Below are 13,207 nucleotides of genomic sequence, written 5' to 3'. Positions count from 1 at the left end.
GCAACGCTCAGGTAGTGGGGCCCACCGGGGGGTTACCCTGTGGGCCAGTTCAACTCTGCACAATGCCACACAGTAATGACCATAATACATATAATTCCACACAGTAAAGGAACCTTACACATATGCCCCACATTAGTAATGCCCATAATACACATAATGCCACACAGTAATGCACCTTACACATATGCCCCACATTAGTAATGCCCATAATACACATATACTGCCACAGATACTGCCACACTTGCTGGTTATACAAAAAGATCAGTATCAAACATGTAGAAACTGTCCATTCTCTTCACTATTCAGTGGGTTTGCTGGTGTCTGTTACTCCCGTTAACTGCATGCACTTTACTTTATACTGTGGGAGCTAAATGCTCTGCCCTCCAGTCTGATGTGTCCAAAAGTCACGCTGCACTGATGTTTCATATAGAAATACCACAACGCAACTTACTGACCACGTTACAGTGCTAGATGGCAGGGGAATTTTACGGTATGGACTGACTAGGAAATAAAGTGTGGGGAGAACACTGCCCATGTTATGTCCCTGCAGACACCTGGGGTTTGCACCGGGATAAGGGACACACACAGGATGGCAGGGTCCCCCTCCCCCATGTGCACAAGCAGTATAGGTGATGTCAGGTTTCTGTGAAGCAGTCTTCCAAAATACACGTGTTATCATAAGAAGCCATCCAGTAATAACCTTATATAGTCAGTAAAAATGTCACAGGTCCAGGATTTGCATTTACTGGGCTTCTGCTGTGTGCATTTTTTTGACAAATGTAAACAGCAGTGTATACAAGTACTGATTGAATACATTTGGAAAGTAACAGTTAGTTTGCGGACTGTCCCTCTCAGCATGAGATGCTGCAGGGACATGCTTGGATGCCCTAGGCAAATGCCTAAACTGCCTATAGCTAAGGCCGGCTCTGGTTGCAGACACAACTGCAGCAAAAATCGTAAATAATGCCGCATCTGCGTCCAACTCAGATTCAGGCTGTATGAGGGGTGATCGTGCCGCCCTCGACAGACCCCACCTCTTCGATAGACCCCGCCCCCTTTAGGATTTAGTTCCACAGGGCACTGAAGCACCGGAGATGGCCTGCCCCTGCATTATTCCAGGCCATCACCTTCCCCAGGAGCAACGGGAGTAAGTTGCGTGTACATGACGTCACTAAAACGTATAATGGAGCAATGGAGGAGATGCGGTCTTTACAGACAGGTGTGAGTGCTGTCATCGGAAGTGTACCGGCGGACCGTGACGTCAGCGGAAGTGTAATGCGTCCATGGTTACCGCTCCCCCACCAGCTGTCAGTGCGGAAGTATACAGTCGCCGCAGCCAGGGCCGCTCTGTGTCCGCCGCTATGTCCGGTCTCAGCGGCCGGGAGAAGGAGTGCTGCAGGCGGCTGCTGGCTCTGCTGGACACCCAGGATCTTATCTCCATAGCGGAGACCGTCACCAACCGCATGATCCATGTGCTGAGCAGGGAAGGTGAGCGGCGCTGCGCCCGGACTCTGGGAGACCATACTGCAGCCGGGGAACCTCCGTGTCCCAACCGGCTGTGGCATTGCTCTGCTGGGACCTGTAGTTCTACACACTAGATGTGCAATAGAGTATCGCCCCACTCCTCTGTAACGTTAATGCCAGTTATGTTCCTGGTGTACTGGCACTTGTAGTTCTACAGTAGCTGTGTAATAGAGTATCACCCCTTTTCGCCTCTGTCGCATTAATGGCAGTTATGGCCCTGGTATGCTGGCACTTGTAGTTCTACAGTAGCAAATTAATAGAGTATCACTCCACTGTTCTGTAACTATAATGCCAGTTAGTCCCTGGCATGCTGGGGTTGGTATCTGCAGCACCCTAGATGGCATAGTAGTCACTCATTGGTCTTAAGGCCCGTACACACTGGTCGATATATCGGCCGTTCTCTTGAGCGGCCGATACATCACGGGACCGTCGGCCAGTGTGTACGGGCGATACGTCTGTGAACTCCGTCGTTCACAGACGTATCGCGTCGGCTGCGCAGCACAGCCGACGGCCAATATATCTAACGATATATTGGCGCGTCGCTGTGTGTGGACGACCGCCCATACACATGCTGCGGCTGCCGGCGGTGATTGACAGGTGAACTGGGCGGACGTCAGTCCCCCGACGGATCGGGCAGTGTGTATGCACAGCACACTGCCCGATCCGAACATAGATATATCTGCAGATCAATTGATCTGCAGATATATCTACTAGTGTGTACCCACCTTTAGTTACCTTGGGGAGGCAGCAGCTGTAAGATCACATTGACAGCTGCCCTGCTGGAGATATATCTTACCCTCCGCTGCCCCTATATCGGCACAGCCAGGATTTTGACATTTTACAATAGGTATCTATTAGCCCCCAGTTTTATTTCCAGCCATACACACTTGTGCTATGTCGGTTTTATCTGTTAATGGAGGCGCTGGGGGCTGGTTTGTTAACTGGGATTTTACCTAGTTGTATGTAGACTTTATGTACAGATGTTGCCTGCCCATATCTGTCTGGAGCCTCTAATTTGATGAGGTACCCAGCACCACTGTCTGTGCTTCATGCAGTTCCGTAATTACCATTGCACGAAAGGATAATAAGTAATTGCACTACGCCAGTCACCTGCAGCTTTGCCCTCGCTTAGTCACATGACTGACCCTCCTGGTCAAAGCACTCCTCTCCACACAGGAACGATTATTTATTGAGAATAGGCTGAATAAGGTGCTGTGGTGACAAGTTGGAGGAAAGGTGAGGACTTTCTTCTCCTGACACATGACCACTTCAGCCCTGAAAAGTTTTCCACTGCCGCTAAAAAGTCAGGTTAGTGCTTTGTTTACCCAAGAGCGGCTCAGTGGAAAAAGGTTAACCCGGGTCCAGTGACCAGGGAATCCAATCCAGCTAGCTTGCAGGGTTGGTCCCAGGAAGGATCTGTGTCGCGGTGCAGTGTAAACAGGTAAGCTTGGTTGATGCGACCCGGCACCCATTTACAGCATAGGTAGAGCCGGCACTAGAAGATATCTCATCTGCAAGCACCGGCACTAGTAATATGTGCGGTGACGTCGGCAAAAAGCCGGATCTAGTCGACACTCTGAAAGGATTGCACCCAGGTTGGACCTGGCATTTCAATCTAAAAGGGCTATAATTGTGCCATGAGGCCCGAGGTTGGGTAACACTGTTTTAGTGTATCAATGCAATTAAATAAATAGCTTTCTCTGACGTCCTAGTGGATGCTGGGAACTCCGTAAGGACCATGGGGAATAGCGGCTCCGCAGGAGACTGGGCACAAAAGTAAAGCTTTAGGACTACCTGGTGTGCACTGGCTCCTCCCCCTATGACCCTCCTCCAAGCCTCAGTTAGATTTTTGTGCCCGGCCGAGAAGGGTGCACACTAGGGGCTCTCCTGAGCTTCTTAGTGAAAGTTTAGTTCTAGGTTTTTTATTTTCAGTGAGACCTGCTGGCAACAGGCTCACTGCATCGAGGGACTAAGGGGAGAAGAAGCGAACTCACCTGCGTGCAGAGTGGATTGGGCTTCTTGGCTACTGGACATTAGCTCCAGGGGGACCGAACACAGGCCCAGCCTCGGAGCTCGGTCCCAGAGCCGCGCCGCCGGCCCCCTTACAGAGCCAGAAGCAAGAAGAGGTCCGGAAAAATCGGCGGCAGAAGACATCCTGTCTTCACCAAGGTAGCGCACAGCACTGCAGCTGTGCGCCATTGCTCCTCAGCACACTTCACACTTAGGTCACTGAGGGTGCAGGGCGCTAGGGGGGGGCGCCATGAGCAGCAATAAAAACACCTTGGCTGGCGAAAATACATCACATATAGCCCCCAGGGCTATATGGATGAATTTTAACCCCTGCCAGATTCCACAGAAAAACGGGAGAAAAGGCCGCCGAGAAGGGGGCGGAGCCTATCTCCTCAGCACACTGGCGCCATTTTCTCTCACAGCTCCGTTGGAGGGAAGCTCCCTGGCTCTCCCCTGCAGTTACTACACTACAGAAAGGGGTTAAAAAAGAGAGGGGGGCACTAATTAGGCGCAGTATAACAATACAGCAGCTATAAGGGGAAAAACACTTTTATATAAGGTTATCCCTGTGTGTGTATGTATATATATATATATATATATATATATATATATATATATATATATATAGCGCTCTGGTGTGTGCTGGCATACTCTCCCTCTGTCTCCCCAAAGGGCTAGTGGGGTCCTGTCCTCTATCAGAGCATTCCCTTTGTGTGCTGTGTGTCGGTACGTTGTGTCGACATGTATGAGGAGGAAAATGGTGTGGAGGCGGAGCAATTGCCTGTAATGGAGATGTCACCCCCTAGGGAGTCGACACCTGAGTGGATGAGCTTATGGAAGGAATTATGTGACAGTGTCAGCTCTTTACAAAAGATTGATGACATGAGACAGCCGGCGACTCAGCCTGTGCCTGTCCAGGTGTCTCAAAAGCCATCTGGGGCTCTAAAACGCCCGTTACCGCAGATGGCAGATACAGACGCCGACACGGATACTGACTCCAGTGTCGACGATTAAGAGACGAATGTGACTTCCAGTAGGGCCACACGTTACATGATTGAGGCTATGGAAAATGTTTTTACACATTTCTGATAATACCAGTACCACTAAAAAGGGTATTAGGTTGGGTGAGAAAAAACTGCCTGTAGTTTTTCCTGCATCTGAGGAATTAAATGAAGTGTGTGATGATGCGTGGGTTTCCCCCGATTAAAAACTGTTAATTCCTAAAAAGTTATTAGCATCATACCCCTTCCCGCCAGAGGATAGGGCACGTTGGGAAACACCCCTTAGGGTGAATAAAGCGCTCACACGCTTGTCTAAACAGGTGGCACTACCGTCCCCGGATACGGCCGCCCTTAAGGAACCTGCTGACAGAAAGCAGTAAAATATCCTAAAATGTATATACACTCACACGGGTGTGATACTGCGACCAGCAATCGCCTCAGCCTGGATGTGCAGTGCTGGGGTGGCTTGGTCGGATTCCCTGACTGACAATATTGATACCCTAGATAGGGACAGTATATTACTAACTATAGAGCATTTAAAAGATGCATTTCTATATATGCGTGATGCACAGAGGGATATTTGCCGACTGGCATCAAGAGTAAGTGCGCTGTCCATTTCTGCCAGAAGAGGGTTATGGACAAGACAGTGGTCAGGTGATGATGATTCCAAAAGGCATATGGAAGTATCGCCTTATAAAAGGGAGGAGTTATTTGGGGTAGGTCTAACAGACCTGGTGGCCACTGGAAAATCCACATTTTTACCCCAGGTAGCTTCTCAACCTAAGAAGACGCCGTATTATCAGGCGCAGTCCTTTCGGCCCCATAAGGACAAGCGGGCAAAAGGCGCCTCATTTCTGCCCCGTGGCAGAGGGAGAGGAAAAAGGCTGCAGCAAACAGCCAATTCCCAGGAACAAAAGCCCTCTCCCGCCTCCGCAAAGTCCTCAGCATGACGCTGGGGTTTTACAAGCGGTCTCAGGCACGGTGGGGGCCCGTCTCAAGAAATTCGAGACGTCTCCCCCTCGCAGTTTCATAAAGTCTGCTTTACCGACGTCTCCCTCAGACAGGGAGACAGTATTGCAAGCCATTCACAGGCTGTATTCCCAGCAGGTGATAATCAAGGTACCTCTCCTGCAACAGGGAAAGGGGTACTATTCCACACAATTGTGGTACCGAAGCCGGACGGCTCGGTGAAACCATTTTTAAATCTAAAATCCTTGAACACTTACATACAAAGGTTCAAATTCAAGATGGAGTCACTCAGAGCAGTGATTGCAAACCTGGAAGAAGGGGACTATATGGTGTCTCTGGACATCAAAGATGCTTACCTACATGTCCCAATTTACCCTTCTCCAAGGGTACCTCAGGTTTGTGGTACAGAACTGTCACTATCAGTTTCAGACGCTGCCGATTGGATTGTCCACGGCACCCCGGGACTTTACCAAGGTAATGGCCGAAATGATGATACTCCTTCGAAAGAAGGGAGTTTTAGTTATCCCTTACTTGGACGATCTCCTGATAAGGGCAAGATCCAGGGAACAGTTGGAAGTCGGGGTAGCACTATCTCAGATAGTGCTGCGGCAGCACGGTTGGATTCTCAATATTCCAAAATCGCAGCTGATCCCGACGACACGCCTTCTATTCCTAGGGATGATCCTGGACACAGTCCGGAAAAAGGTGTTTTCTCCCGGAGGAGAAAGCCAGGGGGTTATCCGAACTAGTCAGAAACCTCCTAAAACCAGGCCAAGTGTCAGTGCATCAGTGCACAAGGGTCCTGGGAAAAATGGTGGCTTCCTACGAAGAAATTCCATTCGGCAGATTCCACGCAAGAACTTTCCAGTGGGACCTGCTGGACAAATGGTCCGGATCGCATCTTCAGATGCATCAGCGGATAACCCTGTCACCAAAGACAAGGGTGTCTCTCCTGTGGTGGTTGCAGAGTGCTCATCTTCTAGAGGGCCGCAGATTCGGCATTCAGGACTGGGTCCCGGTGACCACGGATGCCAGCCTGAGAGGCTGGGGAGCAGTCACACAGGGAAAAAATTTCCAGGGCTTGTGGTCAAGCCTGGAGACATCACTTCACATAAATATTTTGGAGCTAAGGGCCATTTACAATGCCCTAAGCCAAGCAATACCTCTGCTTCAAGGTCAGCCGGTGCTGATCCAGTCGGACAATATCACGGCAGTCGCCCACGTAAACAGACAGGGCGGCACAAGAAGCAGGAGGGCAATGGCAGAAGCTGCAAGGATTTTTCGCTGGGCGGAAAATCATGTGATAGCACTGTCAGCAGTGTTCATTCCGGGAGTGGACAACTGGGAAGCAGACTTCCTCAGCAGGCACGACCTCCACCCGGGAGAGTGGGGACTTCACCCAGAAGTCTTCCACATGATTGTAAACCATTGGGAAAAACCAAAGGTGGACATGATGGCGTCCCGCCTAAACAAAAAATTGGACAGGTATTGCGCCAGGTCAAGGGACCCTCAGGCAATAGCTGTGGACGCTCTGGTAACACCGTGGGTGTACCAGTCAGTGTATGTGTTCCCTCCTCTTCCTCTCATACCAAAAGTACTGAGAATTATAAGACGGAGGGGAGTAAGAACTATACTCGTGGCTCCGGATTGGCCAAGAAGGACTTGGTACCCGGAACTTCAAGAGATGCTCACGGAGGACCCGTGGCCTCTACCTCTAAGAAGGGACCTGCTCCAGCAAGGACCCTGTCTATTCCAAGACTTACCGCGGCTGCGTTTGACGGCAGGGCGGTTGAACGCCGGATCCTGAATGAAAAAGGCATTCCGGATGAAGTCATCCCTACCCTGGTCAAGCCAGGAAGGATGTAACCGCAAAGCATTATCACCGCATTTGGCGAAAATATGTTGCGTGGTGCGAGGCCAGTAAGGCCCCGATGGAGGAATTTCAACTAGGTCGATTCCTGCATTTCCTGTAAACAGGAGTGTCTATGGGCCTAAAATTGGGGTCCATTAAGGTTCAAATTTCGGCCCTGTCGATTTTCTTCCAGAAAGAACTGGCTTCAGTTCCTGAAGTTCAGACGTTTGTCAAGGGGGTACTGCATATACAGCCTCCTTTTGTGCCTCCAGTGGCACCTTGGGATCTCAATGTAGTTTTGGGGTTCCTAAAATCACATTGGTTTGAACCACTCACCACTGTGGACTTAAAATATCTCACATGGAAAGTGGTAATGCTGTTGGCCCTGGCTTCAGCCAGGCGTGTCTCAGAATTGGCGGCTTTATCCTATAAAAGCCCTTACCTAATTTTTCATACGGACAGGGCAGAATTGAGGACTCGTCCTCAATTTCTCCCTAAGGTGGTTTCAGCGTTTCACTTGAACCAGCCTATTGTGGTACCTGCGGCTACTAGGGACTTGGAGGACTCCAAGTTGCTGGACGTAGTCAGGGCCCTGAAAATATATGTTTCCAGGACGGCTGGAGTCAGAAAATCTGACTCGCTGTTTATCCTGTATGCACCCAACAAGCTGGGTGCTCCTGCTTCTAAGCAGACTATTGCTCGTTGGATTTGTAGTACAATTCAGCTTGCACATTCTGTGGCAGGCCTGCCACAGCCAAAATCTGTAAAAGCCCATTCCACAAGGAAGGTGGGCTCATCTTGGGCGGCTGCCCAAGGGGTCTCGGCTTTACAACTTTGCCGAGCAGCTACTTGGTCAGGGGCAAACACGTTTGCTAAATTCTACAAATTTGATACCCTGGCTGAGGAGGACCTGGAGTTCTCTCATTCGGTGCTGCAGAGTCATCCGCACTCTCCCGCCCGTTTGGGAGCTTTGGTATAATCCCCATGGTCCTTACGGAGTCCCCAGCATCCACTAGGACGTCAGAGAAAATAAGAATTTACTTACCGATAATTCTATTTCTCGTAGTCCGTAGTGGATGCTAGGCGCCCATCCCAAGTGCGGATTGTCTGCAATACTTGTACATAGTTATTGTTACAAAAATCGGGTTATTGTGGTTGTGAGCCATCTTTTCAGAGGCTCCTCTGTTATCATGCTGTTAACTGGGTTCAGATCACAGGTTATACGGTGTGATTGGTGTGGCTGGTATGAGTCTTACCCGGGATTCAAAATCCTTCCTTATTGTGTACGCTCGTCCGGGCACAGTATCCTAACTGAGGCTTGGAGGAGGGTCATAGGGGGAGGAGCCAGTGCACACCAGGTAGTTCTAAAGCTTTACTTTTGTGCCCAGTCTCCTGCGGAGCCGCTATTCCCCATGGTCCTTACGGAGTTCCCAGCATCCACTACGGACTACGAGAAATAGAATTATCGGTAAGTAAATTCTTATTTTTTATAGTGTCAGGAAGGATTTTTCCACTTTGTGAGGGTAATTTTGCAGCTCCCTCATTGTACCCTTTCTGTAGTTTAAATTGGTGGGATTGATGGAAAATTGTTGCCCAGTGTCAGTAACAATGTAAAGATTTTGCTCTTTCATTCTCTGCAACCGAATATTCTGCGTCTGTTTTCTGCACAGAGGCCATTGATGCAATCCTGTCATACAGTAAGGATGCCACCGAGCTCTTGAAAAGACGTAAAGTTCACCGCAGCGTCATATTTAAATACCTGGATGAAGAGAAAATCTCAGTGCTCCCGTCGTGGGAAAAGCATCAATTAATCCAATGTGCACTGGATCACTGGAGGGTCCCAGGTGTTCAGAAGGACTCTCCTCCAGGACAGAAGGTTAGTAGTAATGATGCTCAAGGTGACGCATGTCCATTGTCCAATTGCCATGCTCCGTCTTTATAATAACCGCTTAAACCACGGGTCATATCGACTTGGCATTATAACCGGACTGATAGACATTGACAATGGAATTCATGTACTTCTATGTGCTTTTGTAGCAGCATTAACTGGGAGGGTCTTTTTTTCTATTCTCCATCTTTCTCATAAATATTATTAAATTAAATAAGTCAAAGTTGTTACAAATTTTAATATATTATATCCTCTAGCTCACAGGTTCTCAAACTCGGTCCTCAGGACCCCACACAGTGCATGTTTTGCAGGTCTCCTCACAGAATCGCAAGTGAAATAATTAACTCCACCTGTGGACCTTTTAAAATGGGTCAGTGAGTAATTAATACACCTGTGCACTTGCTGGGTTACCTGCAAAACATGCACTGTGTGGGGTCCTGAGGACCGAGTTTGAGAACCCCTGCTCTAGCTTAACTAGTATTTTATCCCACTACACTTTAAAGTTACAGATATGAAGTGGGACACCTGCATTATAAGGTTATTATAAAATTTCTAGCTGGACGTCCCAGATAACAAGATAATTTTTTAGATATGGGTGGTTATTCTCTAGTTGGGACCCAACACAGGCACGGGCGTTGGTGGGTTATGCTACTGGGGGTCTATTACCATTAGTATGGTGGAGCGTAATGTTACAATGTGGACCTGTGGACGTTTGGGTGGTACTAAACACCAATAGGCATTTTTTTTTCCCTAAAATATTTAAATATGTTTTTAAAAACATGGTGACTAAATTATATTTTAACCACTCAGAAATTGTTTGTTTATTTTTTTTTATTATTGAATTAGATCAAGAACATCTATTTAAAATGTATTCAAAACTATTTTTTTTATTTTTATGAAATTAACATTTGTAAAATAGTTTCCCCCCCCCAAACATTTGTACATCACCATCGGAACATTGGGACCATTGCGACTTTGATTTCTCCAGCTGCTGCACATCTGAGCAGGCACCAGGTATACACTAGGAGGCTGAGGGGAGTTACAATTCCAGAGTGGCTGCTTCTCTCTGCAGCCACCGGGTGGGAGGGTCCTGCCATGTTGAACGATCGGCAGTGAACGACTGTTCAGCAGACACTGGGGGAGGGTGTAGGGAAGCAGAGGGACCAGGAGGTCCCTTTGTGATTGGCGGCTAGTAGAAGACTATCTTCTGGCAGCCGATCACTCTGTGTTTCTGACTGGTCGCATTGCTTGTGACTAGGTCAGATAACACACAGCTTGGTGTGGTCGCAAACAATGCGAACATGTTCGACAAGTGGTTAATAATATCTACAATTTTGATGTCCCTTCTGGAAAAAAAAGTCGTTACTTAAATGGTTAAAGAAAAATAGCTTTCCTGTACAGTCCTTGCCTGATTTATTTGCTAAATATCTGTGATTATTTGATTGCAACTCTGTGCTTTCTATCATGTTGAGAAAATGTCCATATTACGCAAATTTACCAACATTTTAAATTGTTCTTAGCAGTATGAATTTGTACATTTTAATTTTATTAGTTATGTTTAATCCATCATGCAAGATAACCACAGGTTTGTCCTCCTCTGTTGGGATTTTTCAGCCATAGTGAGATTTAAGTGGTTATTGCACCTGTCTCTAACAATTTTGATTTGGTAGCCAGTTTGCCAGGGGATCTAATAACAGTGCAGACTTTAAATTCACCATGGAGCGGTGATATCATGGAGGCACAAAATAAAGCGCCTCAGTTATGTTAAGGGTTCATAGTTAGTTTACAGTCTCCATTCTCAAAAAGACTCTGCAGCAGAAATTCACAAATGGGTGTGACAGTGCGTTATTGCACACATTCCTAACCCGTAACCACTCATCCGCAGTCATTCAGCCCACTACGATTGAGCCAAATGCGTCTCCCTCTACACAGGTATTTTTTTCTCTGCCTTCAAACATGCAGTCCTCATTCCCATTCTCAAGAAACCTCTAGTCTAGACTCATCCATGCCCTCCCTCTCCAAACTCCTCTATTTCCATTTGCCTTGAAACTACTGGAGCACCTTAGTTACAGTCAGGGCCGGATTAACAATGGGGCGGATGGAGCTGCAGCTCCAGGCCCCCCATCAAAATAGGCCCATAGCTTCAGCTGTGCTGCTGCTGCAGACAGGAAAAAATGTTTTCCTGCTACAGCAGCCTGCTACTGCCCGTCCGCGGTCCCCCTGCACAGAAGTTGTGATCCCCCCTCCAGTCGCACCGCCGAACTAAACACGGCCACCGGCGTAATCTATATGGAGCCGCAGCGGAAAGGCTTCACTAGCCCCCCTCCCTGCACCCCATACGCTTACAGGAGGCGCAGCCGCGCAGGGAGGGAGAGAGTGACGGGAAACGAGTGACGGCGCAAATGGGCTGCCCATCCCGACCAGTGACCACTACCTGGGAAACTGACTGATCCCTCTGAGGTGACGGGCCACCGCAGCAGCAAGCTGACCGCAGCGCTACTATTCCAAATCTGCCGTGGAGCCGAGGACCGGTAGCCAATCAGGAGCGGCTACGGCAGATTTGAAATAGTACAGTGTCCAGCTCCCTTCCCTGGGCCCTGTCAAAAGTGTGGTGGTTCGGCTCTCCGCATGCGGCCTGATAATGCCAGGTCTCCGGATCCCGCCCCCCTGACAGCTCCGCTGCCATCTCCGGCTTTCGCCTGATGACAACCCGGGTGGCCAGCTCACGCTCCATAGCACAGCTGCCCGGCACCCGCATGCTGATACCCCGGCTACCCGGCAACTGGTGAGCAGTGGGGAACTCATGGAGTGTCATGGTGGGGACAGTGTGTGTGTGTATATATATGTGACTTTGTATGTAAATGTATATACAGTGTGTGTATGTGTGTGTATGTATGTGTATATATATATATATATATATATATATATATAGCTGTGTGTATATGTATATATGTGTGCGTGTGTGTATCTACTGTATGTGGCTGTGTGTGAGTATGTAGATATGTGTCATAATGTGAATTTTGGCTTCTACCGCGTTCTCTAATGTGAATTTTGGCTCATAACGCGCTCTTTAATGTGAATTTTGGCTCATACCGCGTTCTCTAATGTGAATTTTGGCTCATACCGCGTTCTCTAATGTGAATTTCAGCTCATACCGCGTGCTCTAATGTGAATTTCAGCTCATACCGCATGCTCTAATGTGAATTTCAGCTCATACCGCATGCTCTAATGTGAATTTCAGCTCATACCGCATGCTCTAATGTGAATTTCAGCTCATACCGCATGCTCTAATGTGAATTTCAGCTCATATCGCGTGCTCTAATGTGAATTTCAGCTCATACCGCGTGCTCTAATGTGAATTTCAGCTCATACCGCGTGCTCTAATGTGAATTTCAGCTCATACCGTGTGCTCTAATGTGAATTTCAGCTCATACCGCGTGCTCTAATGTGAATTTTGGCTCATACCGCGTGCTCTAATGTGAATTTTGGCTTCTACTGTGTGCTATAATGTGAATTTCGGCTCATTCTAAGTGCTATAATGTGAAATTCGGCTCATACTGTGTGGTATAATGTGAAAGGGGCACCAGTACTAGATAGTATAAGGGGTCCTACTATTGTTGTGCAAAATGTGTATAACAGTATTTTGTATGAGACGCACTGTGTCCTTGAACATAGTTGGGGAAATCCAAATGGTCCTTGGGTGCCCTACAACTATTCAACGGTAATGGAAGCGAGTATCGTGGACGCCCATTACTTATCACACCCAAAAGCATTGGGTTTAGCTACGTAAATCGCTAAACCCATATAAACTATTCAGCATGCTGATGAAATGGCAATTTTTTGCAGAAGCAGTGAGCGGAAATCATGCAGTCATGCGCTATCAGCAAAACAATTTATTAGTTCTGTTGGGCGATCAAAATTTTTTAATTCCCCCCCACCCAGTGACACTCTTCTGTCTGTCTT

The 13,207-nt window shown here is 48.0% G+C and overlaps 1 protein-coding gene across 2 annotated transcripts in view; it reads left to right on the top strand.

Annotated features, from left to right (window-relative positions):
• The first annotated feature begins 1,059 nt into the window (after positions 1-1,059).
• Positions 1,060-13,207, top strand: part of C2H3orf38 (chromosome 2 C3orf38 homolog) — a 29,085-nt gene continuing 16,937 nt past the window's right edge. Inside the window, exons 1-2 of one of the 2 annotated variants that reach the window (XM_063956299.1) lie at positions 1,060-1,488; positions 9,027-9,232. In XM_063956299.1, coding sequence (XP_063812369.1) covers positions 1,284-1,488; positions 9,027-9,232 — 411 coding nt within the window. In that variant the 5' untranslated portion in view covers positions 1,060-1,283. The remainder of the gene's footprint in view (positions 1,489-9,026; positions 9,233-13,207) is intronic. The other variant, XM_063956300.1, reaches the window with a different exon arrangement.

The sequence above is a fragment of the Pseudophryne corroboree genome, chromosome 2 (genome assembly GCF_028390025.1).
Source record: "Pseudophryne corroboree isolate aPseCor3 chromosome 2, aPseCor3.hap2, whole genome shotgun sequence".
Classification (NCBI taxonomy): Eukaryota; Metazoa; Chordata; class Amphibia; order Anura; family Myobatrachidae; genus Pseudophryne; species Pseudophryne corroboree.
Note: the sequence above shows the minus strand (reverse complement) of the source record. Positions and strands in the feature narration are given on the sequence as shown.